The 18,536-nt window shown below is 57.3% G+C and overlaps 1 protein-coding gene across 4 annotated transcripts in view; it reads right to left on the reverse strand.

The window, feature by feature from the left end:
- Positions 1-290: 290 nt before the first annotated feature.
- Positions 291-18,536, reverse strand: part of NRBP2 (nuclear receptor binding protein 2) — a 28,458-nt gene continuing 10,212 nt past the window's right edge. Inside the window, exons 1-18 of one of the 4 annotated variants that reach the window (XM_048940184.1) lie at positions 16,738-18,000; positions 14,379-14,501; positions 14,114-14,209; positions 13,646-13,735; positions 12,857-12,897; positions 12,688-12,782; positions 12,093-12,116; positions 11,772-11,855; positions 11,151-11,206; positions 10,703-10,798; positions 9,614-9,746; positions 9,360-9,462; positions 9,205-9,255; positions 8,896-9,031; positions 3,841-3,894; positions 3,415-3,478; positions 2,540-2,595; positions 291-1,788 (exon numbers count right to left, since the gene is read on the reverse strand). In XM_048940184.1, coding sequence (XP_048796141.1) covers positions 1,720-1,788; positions 2,540-2,595; positions 3,415-3,478; positions 3,841-3,894; positions 8,896-9,031; positions 9,205-9,255; positions 9,360-9,462; positions 9,614-9,746; positions 10,703-10,798; positions 11,151-11,206; positions 11,772-11,855; positions 12,093-12,116; positions 12,688-12,782; positions 12,857-12,897; positions 13,646-13,735; positions 14,114-14,209; positions 14,379-14,501; positions 16,738-16,977 — 1,611 coding nt within the window. In that variant the 5' untranslated portion in view covers positions 16,978-18,000 and the 3' untranslated portion in view covers positions 291-1,719. Of the gene's footprint in view, positions 1,789-2,539; positions 2,596-3,414; positions 3,479-3,840; positions 3,895-7,300; positions 7,424-8,895; positions 9,032-9,204; positions 9,256-9,359; positions 9,463-9,613; positions 9,747-10,702; positions 10,799-11,150; positions 11,207-11,771; positions 11,856-12,092; positions 12,117-12,687; positions 12,783-12,856; positions 12,898-13,645; positions 13,736-14,107; positions 14,210-14,378; positions 14,502-16,737; positions 18,002-18,536 lie in introns of those variants that run through there. The other 3 variants (XM_048940183.1, XM_048940185.1, XR_007375992.1) reach the window with 3 other exon arrangements.

Below are 18,536 nucleotides of genomic sequence, written 5' to 3' on the forward strand. Positions count from 1 at the left end.
AGGCTGAGCAATGGGCCCAAATTGAAAAACGGGGAAATCTTTTTTTCACTGAGGTTGGCTGAACACTGGTTACCCGTGGGTTATCCAGGCAGGCTGGATGTCTCCACCCGTGGGGGTTCTCAGACCTGACATGGCACTGGGCCACCCAGCACTGGGCTGGAGGACCACACAGGGCGGCCCTCACCAACCTCAGATCTCCTGTGGCACTGTGACTGCTGCCTGACGTGTGCATGAAACACCCTGTGGCTGCCAGTTAACAGACATAACTGCTGACTGCAGCCAGCAGGAGGGAGATCCATCGCTCAAGCTGAGCTGTAATGACATTCAGAATTGAGAATGAGGGTGAAGTGTGCTAAAGAAGAGCTCACCGGCTGAGCAGGGAAGCAGCAGCTGGTGTATGAAGGCAATTCTTAGTTTGCAAAGGCAAGTGCAAGCTTGTTCAGGACAAAGCAATTCCTGCATCACGCAGCTGAATGCTGCTTTTCCTGCAAATGCCTTCTCTATCCAATTTACCCGACTTTGCTGGGTCAGCGTTGAACTCGAGGAAGCTGCTTCACTCTTCTTAACTCTAAGAGTGACCAAGAGACCACCGGGTGCTCGCTCAGCAGACCAGCTCCTGGCGTGAGATAAGCTGCTTGCAATGGCTTTATTGACTTGTCAGTTCTGTCAGGCCGGCACAGTGCAGCACGACTGGGGAACACAGCACAAGTGGCAGCTCGGCGCAGCGGCGCAGCACGGCGGCCCCAGCCACACAGCCGGTGCAGCACCACGCGGCACGAGGCGGGCGATGGAAGACTTGGCACAGCGCAGCACGGCAGCAGGGCTGCTCACAGCACAGCTTTCACTACACGAATAACTTCTATTGGTGATTTTTACCAATGGAACCCGATGGGCAGCAGCTACGATCGCGCCTTTCTACGCACAAGCGATGGAAGTTCCAAACACCCCAGGACACGCAGGGAAGGAAGAGACATAGGGGTTTTTCCCCTTAGGATACCATAAGATTTTTGAAGGCCGTGAGACAAACAGCAGTGAAAATGGTTCTGTTCAGCACCAGTGACGTTTCTGCTGTTCCCTGTGTTGGGATCCAGCTGGGTTTGGGTTGCTGCAGTTTCTTCTCCTGCAGCGCCAAGTCCAGCTCACAAAGTCCACCTGTCAGCTTACAGCAAGATGCGAGCTTCTAACTGAAAGGCATCACAGCGGTTCAGCTGTGCGTGGGAAACCTTAACAAAACAGCAGGAAAAGGAGATAGAGGATGGAACGTGGCAGATGGCAAACTGCACTGGGGCTTTCCTCCCTTCCGCACCCATCACCGGCTGGCAAAGAGGAAAAAAGAAAGAGCTTTAGGACCCGCAGTGAGAAAAGCTTATCACTCCCAGAGGCAAAATTATCAGTCTGTGGGACTCTTGCAGCAGCTCCACATCTTCACAAACACCGTCAGCGCTCCCCCAGGCCCCACAGCTACCCTGGATTGCCTCTCCAGGAGCAGGGGCCGGGGCACATGCTGGTGCAGAGGCCATTCCTTGTGTTACAGCTGGTTGCTATTCCGCTTGCTGTTGTCTTTCCACGCCACAGCAAAGGCATACAGACTCTCACGGACTGCAAAGATTCAGTCTGGAGTGGCCCCGCTGGAGGAGTTGGTTCCAGAGCCCATGGCTGCTCCTTGCTGGGTACGTGCCCGTCCCCACAGCGCAGGGACCCCACTGCCCCAGGGGTGACTCACAAGGGAGGAGACCGGTGCTTGTGGAAGGCATTTTCCAGGAAGTTAGCCAGTTTCTCACAGTCATCCTAAATATAGAAGAAAAAGCAAGCCAACAGATTAGTTTGCCACACTTTTTCCAGCGCACAGGAGAAAGCACTCTGCTGTTTCAGTTCCAAGCTGTGCAGTTGCTGTGCTCAGGTGAAGAAGGAAGCCTGAATACACTTCTTTTTTCCAGGCCTACTCACATTTATTTTTCCCCCCCTGCCTTGTCTGATGTCAACATCCAGAATGAGAAACGCTTCAAAGCTTTGCCTACAGCCCCAGAATCCCCAACTTGTACAGAACAGAAAAATAAACGCATTTTTCATTTTCCCCACACTCCTTTGCCCTGAGGCCACGCTGCCCAAATGACTGCGCAGCTCTGCGTTCCTCCTCGAGTCCGTCTGCAGACACCAAGGGAGAGCCTGGAAGGGGCAGTGCTGCTGTAGGGCACTTGTGACAGGGAGAAGTTTGCAAAGTGACCTGAGAGCAGCGTGGGCTGCTGGCTCCTGGCTGCTTCTCCCTGGCACGGCTCAGGCTTTCACATTCAGAAAGGCAGCGAGTTGATGCAGCGAATGTGGTGAGCTGTCACTGCTCGATGGCTGACCCTTCAGAACAGCAGGAGCAAAGTGTGGAGCCCAGAAAAATCAAGCAGAGAAGCACTGAGCAAGGGCACGAGTGCAGCACAGAGCTGCAGCCTGGGCCCTGTGGCCCAGATGGGGAATAAGGCAGGAGGCATCAGGCTGTGCGGCACACAGCGCGCGCGCTGACAGTGGCACGGCGCACGAGCAGCCTTACCTCGTGGATGAACCCGTAATGCACCAGCTCTGTGGCGAGGTCCTTGGAGTTATCAGCTGCAGAGAGAAGGAACAGTGAGAACGTTGGTGCATCCCAGCTCGTCCCCTCCCAACAATGCACACCTCTCCAGCCCAGCTGCTCCCCGTTGCGCATTAGGGGCGCGCACTGCGTGCTGCTGCTCACAGTTCTGAGAACGCTGGGGCCCAACAGAGCAGAGAGGGGAGTGGGTGAGAGGCAGGACTGAGCTCCAGCCCCACATCACACAGCACAATGCCTTGGCAGTGTGTCACTGGCAGGTCTTTGAGTTGGGCTCAGCATGAAAAGGAAGCGGGCCGCTTCCTGCAGGTAGGAACAAGGAGGAGCAGGCGGTGCAGCAAATCCCAAGCGTCAGTTTCCAAGCTTTGTGTTTTTGCTCTTCCTGTAAGGGACTCCAGCTGTGCAGCCTGCAGAGGGCTCCTGCACACCTTAGGAAGGAGCTGCTGCGTCAGACCGACCCCAGGAGAAGAGCCCTGCTCCATGGCCATGGGGTTCCCCCAAGAGAAGAGCGCAGCAGCTCCTTGGAAGGTGCTGTGGAGACTGCCCCAGAGCTGGGAAAAGGCAAAGAATGCACTCATTCACTGGGATTGCCCCAGTCACACATCTCTGGGTTCAGTGCACGCTCCTGATGGCCACGGGACTCACAAAGTTCACTTCAGCTGCAGGTTGGCACCGCATGCCAAAGGGAACAAGAACGGTGCCACAGGGATATGAAGCTTGGTCTGCTCTCCCAGCACAAGGAGGGGAGAAGAGCTGAGTGCAGGCACAGTCTGTGCCTAGCCCTAACCCCAAACCTGACCAGGGCTTCCAGTTCATGCACAAGAAGCAAGGAGACCTACTGGGCAGCAAGTCGTAGCTCAGCTGTCGGTGCAGCTTGTCCTCCAGGATCAGCAGGAGCGTGAGCTGCAGAGAGAAGAGAGAGCTCTGTACATTCATTGTAAGAGACAGCAGCAATGCTGGAAGCTGCTGGCAGGGTGAGCAGGGGGATGCTGGTCAATGCCAACATGTGGGGTGTCTTTGGGGCACAGTTTGGGTGACTCAGAGAGATGCTCTCTCTGTTAAACTGGAAAGAAGCAGAGCTAAGAGGTGTCCAAAGACGTCATGGACTGCTGTAGCTTTGCTCTTCTCTGGGCTTCTTTTGCCTCAGACAGAAAGTTGGTGGGACCCACAAAACCTGTGGGTCCTGCAGCGAACTGAGACCAAGCTGTGCCGTGCTGCAGAGAACAGATGCTGCTCGTCGCATCCTGGGGGGGCTGTGCACTCACATGCCACTGAGTCTTGTCCTCATTCAGCTCCATGTTGCATTGCATCTGCACCACCTGGAAGAGGCCAAAGTGAGCGTCAGCCTGGGCACAGCCCCTTGAACTCCCCCAGGTCTGCTTTGCTCCTGTTTTCCAAGCACAACTCTCAAAATCCCACTTAAAACACAGCTACCAGCCTGACCTTCTCCTCTGCCCGCATCTCCAGGTGCTGCCCAGAACAGCCGAGGGCTCACTGAGCCCAACAGCCGGTCACAAACTGCCATCAGCTGATGAAGGGTTGGGTGGGAGCCCTGCAGGAGGTGCATTTCAGGGGCAGCATTACATCAGGATGAATTCCTCTGCTTTATTTGTCTGGGTGGGTTTTCCCCTTGAGGCTCTGCCCAAACTCTTGGTTACTAACTCTTGGTTAGTGCTGTGCTTTAGTTCACGTCCCTGAGGGATGACAGCTTCTTAAATCAGTTAAATACTACTGAAATGGTGTGGAGTTCCTTTTGGGAACGCTGCATTGCACTGCAGCACACTGAAATTAAACAGACCAGTACAGCTTTCCCTTAATAACTCAGCTTCAAGCTCCAGCACGGCAACGACGCCCCTTCCTCACACTGAGTAACTCCAGAGATGCTTTGTTTGTGTGCAGAACTGCCCCGCATCCTGCACACATCACTGAGAACACCGATGGTAACTGAGTGCATCGCTGCCACCTGCTCCCAGCTCTCCCTCCCCAATGCCCACGATCATCATCCTGTGGGAAGGGACATCAGGAGCTCTCTAGACCCCCCCCTTGCCCAAAAGAAGGCAGTGAGATCAGAGGAGGCTGCCCAGCATCACTTTGCTGCCCTCCTTTGAGCTTGCTGCGATTTATCGGTGTCTTTCTGTGTTGTCCAGATGCAGAACAGCGGCAGCGTGGATGTTCCATTGCTGAGCACGATCCCACTCAGCCAATGCAGTTCTATTCACAGTCTGCTGCATTCAGACAGATCTTAGCAGTCAGAGGGAACGAAGGCATTTGGCTGCTGAAGAAAGCAGTGCTCTGGGGAAGCACAGGGAGTTCTCACCCTGAACTCCTGACCTGCTCCAGCACAGCAGAAAGCAGCCGTGCTCCCTCTGAGATGGACATTTCCATCGGTCCTCACCTCCTGTAGCTGACTTTGCGCTCTTGATGCAGCTCAAATATTTGGTTCCAGAGCAGAGGAGGTGAAGGCTGAGCTGTGAGCCGTGCAGGACCCACACGTCAGCGCTGCCTCTCTCATCTCCTCTCACTCTCACTTCTCTTTCTCAACTCTTTTTCTGCTTTCCACATCTCTTCTGCTTGCTAAACAGAGCGGTACAGATGGAGGCCTCCATCAGGCTCCTCCACTTGCAGCACTGGAACCTCGCACCATGCACCCCTGAGTGCCCTCTGCCACCTTCCCCAGCCTGGCTGCTCTCTGATCTCATACCAAAGAGCTGAGCCCACAAACAAGTGTGTGGGCCACAGGAACATCCAATGGGTTGATGTCCATGCTATAGCCACGGTCCTAGGCAAACTGCTCTGGGTGGCACAGCTTGAGGAGGGAGATTGGACACCGAATCTCAACTGTGATCCCATGTGAAAACACACAACCAATTGTTCAAAGCTCTTAGGATACATCGGAGTCGTGCAGAGGCCATGAAGGAGCCTCTTGCCAGCCCAAGCTGAGCCACTGAATCATGGAAACAATGAGGTTGGAAAAGACCTCCAAGATCCCCATGTCCAACCCCATCCCATCCCATCCCATCCCATCCCACCCCACCCCATCCCATCCCACCCCATCCAATCCCATCCCATCTCATCCCATCCCACCCCACCCCATCCCATCCCACCCCACCATGCCCACTGACCATGTCCCCATGTGCCACGTCTCCACCATTCTGGGACGGTGACTCCCCAGCCTCCCTTTGCAGCTGTGCCACTGCATCACTGCTCTTTGCAGGTGAAATGCTTCCTAAGGTCCAGCCTGAGTCACCTGCACAGGACAGCGATGCTATCTCCAAAGTTCAATCTAGGAAGCACTCTGCTCCACACAGGTTCATAATGGAGTGAGGAAACATCTCCCTGCAGTGCATTTAGCATGCCTAAAGAGGCTGGAAACTTCACTTCCACTTAGATTAATTGTAGTGAGTGATAGCTCATCAACATGGGTTCTTGATTGTGCTGCAACACCTTTTGGATATGGAGGCAATCATAGAATCACGTAGCCCTAGAATGGCCTGGATGGCACAGGAGCACAGCGCTCATCTGGTTCCAAGCCCTGCTGTGTGCAGGTCACCAACCAGCAGCCCAGGCTGCCCAGAGAACCCACAGGGTGCCATAAGGATCCATAGTGAGCCACAGTGATCCATAGGGTGCCATAGGGATCCACAGGGTGCCATAGGGATCCACAGGGTGCCATAAGGATCCATAGTGAGCCACAGTGATCCATAGGGTGCCACAGGGATTGATAGGGTGCCATAGGGATCCACAGGGTGCCATAAGGATCCATAGTGAGCCACAGTGGTCCACAGGGTGCCGTAGAGATTGATAGGGTGCCACAGGGATCCACAATGTGCCATAAAGATCCACAGGGTGCCATAAGGATCCATAATGAGCCACAGTGATCCATAAGGTGCCATAGAGATTGATAGGGTGCCACAGGGATTGATAGGGTGCCATAGGGATCCATAGGGTGCCATAAGGATCTGCAGGGTGCCATAAGGATCCATAGTGAGCCACAGTGGTCCATAGGGTGCCATAGAGATTGATAGGGTGCCATAGGGATCCACAATGTGCCATAAGGATCCACAGGGTGCCATAGGGACCCATAATCATAGAATCATCCTAGAATGGCCTGGGTTGCACAGGAGCACAGCGCTCACCTGGTTCCAACCCCTTCTGTGTGCAGGTCGCCAACCAGCAGCCCAGGCTGCCCAGAGCCACATCCAGCCTGGCCTCCAATGCCTGCAGGGATGGGGCATCCACAGCCTCCTTGGGCAACCTGTGCCACTGCCTCACCGCCCTCTGGCTCAAAAACTCCCTCCTCATATCCAACCCAAACCTCCCCTGGCTCACTTTAAAGCCATTCCCCTTGTCCTGTCACCACCCACCCTCACAAACATCACCCCAGGCAATGCCTGTAACCAGCAGCACCAGCACCCTCTGCGTGGCACTGAAAAGGTGGCTGAAGGGCAGAGCTATTTCCAAGCCCACCCTCAGCTGAGCTCCTGTGCTCAGAAATGCCGCTCAGGGCTGCATGGGTGCCCTCAGGTCCGTCCATGGGCTCGCTGGGCTTCCCTCTGCTCCTCCCAGAGCAGTCAGCGCTGCGGTCACCTTCCTTTGGCCCTTGCAGGTTTGTCCAGATGCAAGATTTCATGCAATGAAACTCAGATGGCCGCTCCCCTCTCCACCCCGCTAAAATCAATGCGTGTTTTTTTCACCAGCTGCTTCTGGTTAAGCCAGACCACGCACCTGCAGAATTGGGGCACTGGATGAAAATGCAGCATATGGCAAACGCAGAGGGGGAGACAGCAGAAATGCTTGGGTTCACGCTGACGTTCCTCCACTCGATCCAACTGAGCACCGCGGCGCTCTCTAAAAATAAGCCCGGAGCGCTATGAATAAACCATAAGTTAAGTGCTCTGAGAGCTGATTTACGGCCGCGATGGAGCCCAGAAGAGATGCTTTGTAGGAGGCGTTTCACAGCATCTTGCAGGAACGAGAACCAGTTTGGGGCCTGCGTAGCCATTTTTGACCTTAATTCAATGCAAGCATGGAGTTGCACTCCTAACATCCACGGCAGCACGGAGTGCCGCAGGTGATTGACAACGAATGGCACGATAGCATCAGCGCAGGGAAACACCCCGCACAGGGAATAAGGACAAGAATGTTGTAAGGAACAGAAGTGCACACAGAGCTATGCCTGATCCCAAAGCCCTGCAGCTCAGCAGAGGGAAGCCAGCTGAGCCGTGCCGTGCCGGGGCTGCGTCCTGCTGACAGCAGCCCACCCTCCTCTCCCCCTGCACTTGTCAGCACTGCCTCCAATCTGGGGCTTCCCGTAGAAGACGGCGATGAAATGAAGTGAGTTCGATGGAGAGATGGCAAAACCGTGCAGGGCTGCAGCACTGGGAGGGGAGGCAGAGGGAGCAGGACTTGCTCTGCCTGATGGCTTTGGGGAACCCGATGGCAGCCCACCTACAGCTGTGAGGTGCTGAGAGGACGGAGGAACCGGGCTGTTTGCAGAGAGAAAGGAGATAAGAGACAGAGCTAACCAGGGACGTTCTGGATGGAGCCAAGGAAATCCTTTTTCTTGGTGACAGTGTTCAGAAGTGGACCAGGGGGCCCACGGAGGCCATTGGATCGCCATCCCTTGAGGATTTCAGGACCCACTTGGACTCCTGATGTCCCTTCCCATCTGAGCAACTGCATGGCAGAATGGGACCCAGCACTGGATACCAATTTAGGTCATGCAGCAGTGATTAATCCAGGAAACAACTCCTGAGACCAGAAGTGGATTCAGCATTCCAAAATGCAGTCAGAGCCACGGCGCCCACCCTTCCTGCAAACAACCCTGGGACAAACACACACAAAGCCCTTGAATTGAAGATGCTGAGTGAAATCCAACAACCTGGGAGACAGAGATGATCTCACAGTGTTTGTTCCTGGCATCTGGAACTGACTCCAGGACACTAACAACACAGGAAATGGTGAAAGAAGACTTTGAAACTAAGCTGCCACCACAGGATCACTGAAAAGAAGAGCTGAAAGGGTTCAGGACGCCAGCCCAGAGAATCATAGGATCATTAAGGTTGGAAAAGACCCCTAAGAACATCAAGACCAACTGTCAACACAACCCCATCGTGCCCACTCATAGAATCCTCAAATCACTGAGGTTGGAAAAGAACCCCAAGATCCCCACGTCCAACCCCATCATGCCATCCCCCAATGCCCACTGCCTGCATCCCCAGGTGCCACATCTCCACAGCTCTGCAACACCTCCAGTGATGCAGACCCCCCCTGCTTTCCTGTTCCGACACCCACTGTGATTGCACCTGGCCTGACCTTACCTTCCTGGTCTCCACATCAAAGGGCTCTGGCGTGGGGGTTTTGGCTTTCTGAGGGTCCTCTGGGGGTTGAGAGAGTGCCCGTGGGAGGGCGTGGGGTCTGGAGACAGCGAAATTCATCAGAGGGTAAATCCCATTCCTGGTACAGACACAGAGAGAGGAGACAACCAAGTGAGCCCCGTCCTCCTGCCGCACGCTGAAGGTCTGTTTGTCCATCTGAAGAGCCACAGAGGGGCTCAAACGAGCGACTAAGCGCAGTCCTGCCAGCGGGACGCTCCATGCGATGGGATCTGGGGACATCCCAAAACCCACCTGACGTCTTCTAAGAACTTGTCGAGCTCAAGGAACGAGACCTCAGAGTACCTGGGAGGGAAGGATGGGAATGTCACTGCGAGAGCAGGGCAGCAGAGCAGCACGAAGGGCTGACAGCAGGTCCTGGGCTCACTGCTTGTGCTCCAAACCCTCACCTCCACTGTGCCCCAGGCCGACCCTCACGCCGGATCTCTGCCATCACCATGTTCAGGTCCAGCTCCTTTATCTTCTCCTCCACCACATTCTCTGGCATCAAATCTAGGGCAGAGCCAGAGAGGGGCATCAGATGGGAGGTGCTGCAGGCTGGGCTCGCTGCTCGCTGCCATCCTCCAAGGCTCCTCCATCCCCCCAGCTCTGCAGGGACCAGGAGCACGAGCTCAGTGGGGCAGGGCAGCCTCCTGTTACTCACACTGGTTGTTGATGAAGCAGTGTGCTGCCAGCAGCTTCAGGGAATGGACCTCAAAGAGCACGCGGTGGAAGAGGAGGCTGTTGGCCGTCGGCCGCTTGTCGGGGTTGAGGGTCAGGCACGACAGAATGAACTCCTGAGGGTCAAACACAAAGCATGAACTGGGAGCAAAGCCCCGTTCCACGTCTGTTCCAGTGCTTGGTAACTGCTGGAGAAGAAATCGTTCCTAATACCCAACCTGAACCTCCCCTGGTGCAACGTCAGGCCGTCACCTCTCATCCTACCCTACCCTACCTACCTGGGAGAACTGTGGAATCACACAAGAGAACGGGGGGAATAGGCACGCACACATGGTGGAATGTTTTGGGGATGAAATGGAGGGAAACAAAAGATGCGTGCTGCTGTCTGAGCCCCGTCCTGGGCTCATACTTCAGCCTGCCCTGTCTTCTCACCAAGACCTGTCCATCAGATATTGATAAGCGTTTATCAGATCCCCTCTTGGCCTCCTCTCCCCCAGGTGCACAGCCCCAGGGCTCTCACGCTCCCCATCAGGAGATGTTCCAACCCCCTTCCATCTCTGCACCCTTTGCTGGGCTCTCCCAGCAGTTCCCAGTCAGCCCTGAACTGGGAGCCCCGCATTGGGCACAGCGCTCCAGCAGTGCCCTCCCAGAGCAGAGCAGAGTGGGGAGAATCTCCCTGCCCTGCTGGCCATGCTCTGTGCAATGCACCCCAGGGTCCGTTATCTTTTTGGCAATCAGGGCACACTGCTGGCTCACAGTCAGCCTGCTGGTCACTGGAACCCCCAGGTCCTTCTCTACAGAGCATGCACACGTGTCTGCATGTGCACCAACTGGGATCTGGCACCCAGCCTCACTGCTGTTCCCAGTGGGACAACGTGGGGACAAGATCTCATCATGACCATCCGTAGGGACAAGATTGCATCATGACCAGCCGAGCACGAAGGATCCTGGTGCCCTTCAGCCTGCCAGACTGCTGCCCATGCTCCCAGGAGGCTGCTCAGGGCCACCTGAACCATATGGGTCCGGCTGTGTCCCGGTGGCTCCATCCCACAGCTCAGCTGCCCGTACTCACCCTCATGTTGGGGTCATCCAGAGAATGCCGTGCCCGCATGATGGCCTCCTCCGAGACCCGCGTGTCACCGTTGGTCTGGATCTCCAGCACTGCCATCTGGGGAAGGAGGAGCACAGCTGTGTCTGCAGGCAGCCAAGCCCTGGCTCAGGTCCTCAGGGCCCATTTCTCTACCCCACTGCTGCACAGGTGACACCAACAGCCCCACAGCCCCCTCACAGCAGCGCTGAATGTCCCTGTCCCATGTGCTCCTCTTCCCTGGGGGTGCCACAGCTGAGCCAAAGCAGCGGTGGATGTTCTGCTGAGCCCAGCTGAGCCTCCACCTCCATCAGGGACCCACAGCCAGGTGTGGGGAGCTCCCAGGCAGCCAGCGGGCCCCACGAGGCACAACCCTGCCCCACAAGTGGGGGTCCCGCAGGTTCCCAGGCTCTGCAGCAGCCCAGCCCCGTACCTCCAGTGCGCACATCCCAAAGGAGAAGATGTCCACGGCTGTCCCGTCGGCCTTCTCTGCAGAACCAAACCAGGAGCCCATCAGCCCAGCTGTGGTGGGATTTCTCCCCCCTCACCGGGAGCAGCCGACGTCCCCACCTACGGACCCCTCTCCCCACACACTTCTATCTGTGCCTGCTTCCCTATCCCGCCGCCCAGAGCTCTACACAAACCTTCCCAATTAACCCAAAAGACCCGAGACGGGGCTCACGCTGTGTGTGCACAAGGCACAAAGGCTCCTTGCTCCTCTTTCCCACTCACTGCAACGCTTGACACGCTGCTGAGCGCTTCTGAGCCAGAACAGCGATCTGAGGTCGTGCTGAGACCTTGTTCTGAACCACCAACATCCAAACCTCAGCCCATTGCCGTGTGGGCACAGCTATTCTCCCTGTGGGCACAGCTATTCCCCACAGCACTGATCAGCGCCTCATTTCACCTACGGTGTTGGCACGACCATCCACAGTCACAAGATCTTCTTTTGGCTGAGAGCTTTAGTTCTAAAGGCACCAAACTGCAAACCCGCAGTGGCCAAACACTGAACCACAGCCCCCTTCCCCCCCCTCCAAACTGAGCCCCCACTCACGGCCGTATTCAGGGGGAAAGAAATGCAAATTGCGCAGCTCCTCCCTCTCGATCCGGATGGGGCTCCGCAGGTCGTCTGGAAGGGCTGCAGGGGGACGAGAAATAATCTGAGGCACGGCACTGCAGTGAGCACAGATGGGACTTTGGAGCTTGTCCCTGCCCGTGCACACAGCAGTGTGGACCCACTCCCCCAGGAGATGCCACCGCAGCGGCGGTTCCCTTCCTGCCTGCAGCCCCAGGACCGCTTCTCGGTGCCTAATGGGGACAAAACCCACCCGGTGATGAGATGGATGTGCTGGAGGGGGAGCAGAGGGACACTCACCGTTGGCAAACACCCGGTGCCACACTGCCGGTCAGCGCCGATGCCAAAGGAGACAAGTGAGAAGTGTAGAGCAGGGGACACAAACAGGAGACAAGGTCACACCACACCTCAGAGCCGTAGAATCATTAAGGTTGGATGAACCACTAAGATCATCGAGTCCAACCCCACCCCATCCCCACCATGCCCACTGAGCACGTCCCCAAGTGCCACATCTCCATGGCTCTGTAACGCCTGCAGGGATGGTGACCCCAGCACTTCCCAGGGCAGACGTGCCAATTTCTGACCCAGCGTTTTAGACACGCTGCAGTGGGGACCTGAACAACACTGAGCACAGCACCGAGGTGCAGCCTCACCACAGCTGAGTACAGAGGGATGAGCACCTCCTGCTCTGCTGGCTGCACTGTTCCTGGCACAAGCCGGGATGCCATCGGCCTCCTTGGCCACCTGGGCACGCTGCTGGCTCACGGTCAGCATCCCCAGTTCCTTCTCTGCTACAGGGGCACTGCACACGTGTGATGCTCAGTAATCCATCAGGGGACTCTCAGCTCTTACCCCTCCCCATTCCCAGCCCCAGAGCTGCAGGGTCGCATCCTACCGGAGCCGATCTTGATGAGCCCGTTGTGCTGGATGAAGATGGTGTCACTGGTGAGGTTGCCGTGGATGATGGGGGGCTCACAGGAGTGGAGGAAGCTGGGGGGCACAGAGCTGCCCTGAGCACTCTGCCCTACGCAGCCCGCGGCAGGACGGCGAGGCAGAGAACTTACCTGAGAGCCGACAGGATCTGCGTGCACCAGCGCTTCCAGGCCTACGGCAGAGAGCAGAGCTGTGTGAGACAATCCAGGACCCCCCTATCGCCCCACAGCTGGGAACCCGGCCCCCCCGCTGCCCTGCAGGGACCACAGCTCGAGGATGAGCCACGCACTGTCCCAGCCGCAGCCTCCTTTCCAGTCCTGGTTCAGCAGACACCATCAAAGCTGAGAACCTCAGTGCTGCGATCCTCAGTGGCAGACGCAGCTCTGCAGGGCACCAAAAGCCATGGCAGTGTGGACACATGCATTGCAGAGGGGGGCAAAAGCTCGCCGTGCTCATGGGGTCCGTGCACACGGTTTGTACCAACAGTGAATCCCAATTCTACAGCTGCACAGCTGTGGTAGTGAGCTCAGACTTGGGGGAGGGCAATGGAGTCCAGCACAGATCCCAGCATCACAGCTGGGTGATGCAGGAAGCCACCAGGGGATCATAGAGTCATGGAGGTTGGAGTCCCCCAAGATCATGCAGTCCAATCTCAACCCATCCCCACCTTGACCATGTCCCCAAGAGGGCATCTCCATGGCTCCTGAACACCTTTGGGGGAAGATGACCCCCCCACCTCCCTGGGCAGCTGTACCAACGCCTGACTCTTCTGGAAAGAAACTGTTCCTAATATCCAACCTGAACCAGAGCAATGGGAGGCCACCGCCTCTCATCCCATCACTGCTTTCTAAGAGACCCGAGACCCCTCCCAGCGGGCACAGAGCTGCTCCCTCCCATGGATGCGCTCCTAGGGTCCCTACCCTGGCATTCATGGCCTTGTGGTTTTTCTTGGTTTTCTTCAGGAACTGTTTCAGGCTCCCCGAAGACACGTATTCTGTGATGAAAATGACCTGAGGAGGGACAGAGGTGTCGGTTGCTGCCCAGCTCATGTGAGGCTGAGCGTCCTGCTACGTGTCCTGAGGGAATCACAGAATCGTTAAGGTTGGAAAAGACCTCCAAGATCATCGAGTCTGACTGCCAACCCTTCCCCACCCTGCCCACTAAACTATGCCCTCGAGTGCCACATCTCCACGCTTCTGGAAACCTCCAGGGATGGAGACTCCTCCTGGGCAGCCCATGGCAATGCCTGGTCGGTTTCAGAGAAGAAATCTCTCCTCATTTCCAACCTGAAGAAGAGGAATCCTGGGAGCAGGGTGAGCAGAGGACCCCGGGATCCCACCGCCATCCCTCCAAGCCTGGCATCCGACCCCCGCATCCCCTACCCGTGCCTTCGAGTCCTTCACATCCAGCCAGTATTTATGGAGCTTCACGATGTTGGGGTGGTCCACCAGCACCAGCTGCTCAAACATGGTCTTGATCTTCTCCTGTATGCAGAGAAAAGACAGCTGAGATGGCAGCTCTGGGGGGCACAGCAGGACACCACAGAGAGCACAGGAAGGTGGGGAGCGGCTCCAGGTCAGGGGAAAAGCTGCTTTTGGTGTACAGAAGACACAGGGAGCCGTGGGCACATTCCTCACCGCCAGGGGCGATTACCTCGTGTGCTTTGAAGGCCTTCTTGTCAGTGAAGAGCAGCTCATTCCACACCACCTCCACGCCTTCCTCCGTGTCCATGGCGAGGAAGGTGCTCTGGATGCCCGGCATGTTGCCCTGGTTCACCTGCAAGGCACAAGAATCTGTGAGGCCGTCCATAAGTGCGCCCTGCCCGCAGCTCCCACCCCACGGATAGACTCACGCCCAGCACTACATGGATGTGCACAGATCTCCTGTTCCACGATCCCCATCCACACGATGCTCAGGCTGGGACACGGGAGCCCACTGCCTGCCCTGCCCGGCCCTCAGGACTCCCATTCCTGGGGGCTCAGGTCCCTGGGACACGAGGGCACAGAGCAAAGCCAGACACTGGGAGCAGCTCCCAGCACAGCAGGATGTCACCGCGAGAGCCACCCAGCTCCAATTCACACCCCATGCGGACCCTGCATCCCAGCAGACATCGGGGAACGTCCCACGCTCTCAGCTGATGGCTGCAGACACAGTGGACAGGGCAGACTGGAAGGTCCAGACCAACCAAAGGCCTTGTCAACATCAAGGAGGCTGTGGATGCCCCATCCCTGCAGGCATTGGAGGCCAGGCTGGATGTGGCTCTGGGCAGCCTGGGCTGCTGGTTGGCGACCTGCACACAGCAGGGCTTGGAGCCAGGTGAGCGCTGTGCTCCTGTGCAACCCAGGCCATTCTAGGGTTTCTGTGATTCCATGATCTCAGGGTGACTGCGGCCACACCACAACCAGGGGTACATCTGATGAGCTCCCATCCCCTGAGCTGCGACCCCACGCACAGCAACTCTGCCAGGCTGCAAACTGCATCCAGCATCATCATCAGCAACATCAGCGGTGGGATGGAGTGCACCCTGAGCAAGAGTGTGGGTGACACCAAGCTGTGGGGTGCGGCCGACCCAACAGAAGGAAGGGATGGCATCCAGAGGGAACGGGGTGGGCTGGAGGACTGAGCCCACGGGAACCCAGGGAGGTTCAATAAATCCAAGTGCGAGGTCAGCACCTGGGTCACAGCAACCCTGCTATCAGTGTGAGCTGGGAGATGGAAGGGCAGAGCACAGCCCTTCCGAAAAGGATTTGGGGTGCTGGTGGTTGGCAGCTGGGCTCGAGGCAGCACTGTGCCCTCACAGCCCAGAGAGCCAGCCGTACCCTGGGCTGCATCAGAAGATGTCTGTGTTCAGTGCAGGGCAGTCAGACCACACGGATCCTACAGCTCCCTTCCAACTCAAAGCACCTACAATTCCCTGAGGGGGATTCTCCCCCCCTCCCAGGAGCAGAGCATCCCTGCACACCATCAGCCCTGCATCCCCCTCCTGGTGGATTTGACCCCCCGCCTCTTCCGGCATGGCGCGGAGCTGCCGGCGTGCGGATGAATGCAGGATTGTTCTGCTGCTGCTCGGGGCTCGGACGCTGTGGCACGGGGCGGCTCGTGGGCACGGCGCTGGGGGGGTGTGCGGCACCCCGGCTCATTGGCAGGGAACAGATGGGCACCCGTGGCCCAGTTCCTGCTGCCTGGGCACAAAGAGCTTCTATTACTTGTTCTCCCCCGCCTGCAGGCTCCGCGTGCCTCGCACAGAGCTCAGCAATGGAGCCAGCTGGCCCGGGCTCAGCCTGCATGGGCTCAGCCTGCCTGGGCTCCATGCAGTCAGCTGTGGGGACAGGACAAGGGGATGGCTTTAAGGTGAAGGAGGAGAGATTTGGGTCGGATATGAAGGGGAAATCGTTTCCCCAGAGGTGATGAGGCCTCAGCTCTGCTGCCCTGAGAAGCATGGATGCCCCATTCCTGGAGGTGCTCAGGGCTGTGGATGGGCAGCTGAGCAGGGGGGCACACAGGGGCTGAGGGTCCCTTCCAGCCCAACCAGTCCATGGTTCTGTGATCCTTAAGGACCTTTCCAACACATCCCATTACACAGCTCTGTGATCTCATTATAGAACGGCCTGGGTTGCACAGGAGCACAACGCTCACCTGGTTCCAACCCCCTGCTGTGTGCAGGTCGCCAACCAGCAGCCCAGGCTGCCCAGAGCCACATCCAGCCTGGCCTCCATTGCCTGCAGGGATGGGGGCATCCACAGCCTCCTTGGGCAACCTGTGCCAGTGCCTCACCGCCCTCTGGGTGATCTTTAAAGTCCCTTCCAACCAATCCATTCTATGACCTACAATTGCATGAGTGCTGGATGGCATAGGGATGCCATAGGGATGGCCCCTACGCTTCCTTCAGTGTCCAAGCTGCTCTTCTGCCCACCTCAAAAGTCACCAATGGAAAAACATCTCATGGTCCTGAGAAAAACCCCAAGCTGACACCAGCGAGCAGCCGCTGTGCGCCGAAGGACACAGAACTCACCCTGAGCAGCAGCCCCACGCACGGAGCTCCGAGCTGCACCACTAAATAAATGCTGTCTGTGATCACAAAGGGCAAAAGCAGCGGCCACAGCCACTGCTGCCATCTCACCCTGCACCTCTCAGGGCTCTCTCCCATCAGTTCTGTGAGGCAAAGCTCCTCCTGCACCGGACTGGGAAATTCTGTGCTCGGGTTGCTTCCAGAAAGGCCCTGGCAGGAGTTGAGGCTGCGTGGGGAGACCATGGGGACGGGTGAGTGGAGCTTAGGACGGATCAGATTGCATCTTACAATAAATGGCTCCTTTTGTGCTTCTCACATTACGGAGGCTGAAACTGCAGACAGAAAAAGGTTTGGTGATGGAGCGCCGGGGCCGTGGGGGAGCAGCGGTTCTATCAGGGGGGGCTGGGGATGCTCACAGCAGCTCCCGGCCGCCCCTCTGTGTTGCAGAGATGCTGAACCAACCCAAACCTCCCCGCTGCCACCTGAGGCCGCTTCCTCACATCCATCACCACCCGCAAAAAAGACCGACCCTCTTCGCCGCAACCTCCCTTCACGTCCTTGCAGATGGGGTCTGCCCTCAGCCTCCTCTTGTGCAGCCCGGGCAGCCCCAGCTCCTTCCCCTGCTCCCCTTGTTGCGTTGTCTGCTCCCTTCTCCAGCTGTATTGCTATTCTCTGCCCATGCACTCTCACCAGTGCTGAGCACTGAGGCTCCCTGGTTCTGATACAACCCCGGATGCCGTTGGCCTTCTTGGCCCCATGGACACAGGGTCAGCTGGCCCTCACCAGCTCCCCTAAATCCCTTTCCCATCCAGATCTGCCCTCCTGTGTGCACTCAGAACAGCACCAACCCGGGTAGGGGGGGAGGCCGCCTCCTGCCTGCAGGAGCTTTACCCAAAGCACTTCCAAAATTTGGCACGGCTTTGCTGCTTTGTCTCCAAGGCAACTGAGCAGGGCAAAGCCTCAGCGCTCAGCTTGAGCAGCACGGGGGTCACGTCAGCATCCTGGGCTCCCTGGGCAGAACAAAACTCACCCAGCAGTGGTGCCGATGCCTCGGTGATTTGGTGGCCACGGGCATCTGCTGTGCCACAGGTCCCAACCCCGTGGTGTGGAGCAGAAGCCCAGCTGAGGACGTGCAGGGCACAGAGGTGGCGATGCTCACAGCGGGCAAAGCCCACGTGGCTCCCTGTTGGGATTTCTGGGGCTGAGCAGGGAATGCTGTGCCTGGGAGAGCAGAGCAAATCCCAACCTGCTGCTCTGCTCTGGGATCTCATCAGTGCAGGCAAAAGCAAAATCTGCACGTGGGTCTTTAGAGACTTTGTTGGAGCTACGGATGGCGCAGAGCTGCACAGGGACACCTCAGTGCAGTGCCTGCGCTCTCTGAGCAGCGCATGCAGGGACGCAGAGCTGTGTCCTGCGGTGGGGAGGAAATGCTGCAACACGGGAATGATGCTTCCATCCAAGTAAAAAGGAAAAGGAGCTCAGAGGGCTGAAGCCACACGGACAGCTGTGCTGCTCACTGAGGGCTGTGGGTGACAGAGAGCACTGGCTGCATGCGGAGCGCAGCTGGAGAAGACCTCCAAGATCCCCAGGTCCAATCCAACCCACTGTGCCCACCTCCCTCAGTGCCAAATGCACACAGTGCCAGAACACCTGCAGGGTCGGTGACTGCCCCACTGCAGCCTGTGCCACTGCATCACCACTCTTCCCAGGGAGAAACTGTTCCTTACATCCGAGCTGACCCTCCCTCGTGCGATGCGAGGCCATCAGCTCTCATCATCTGGGAGCAGGGGCCGATCCCCTCC

The sequence above is a fragment of the Lagopus muta genome, chromosome 3, assembly GCF_023343835.1.
Source record: "Lagopus muta isolate bLagMut1 chromosome 3, bLagMut1 primary, whole genome shotgun sequence".
Lineage (NCBI taxonomy): Eukaryota > Metazoa > Chordata > Aves > Galliformes > Phasianidae > Lagopus > Lagopus muta.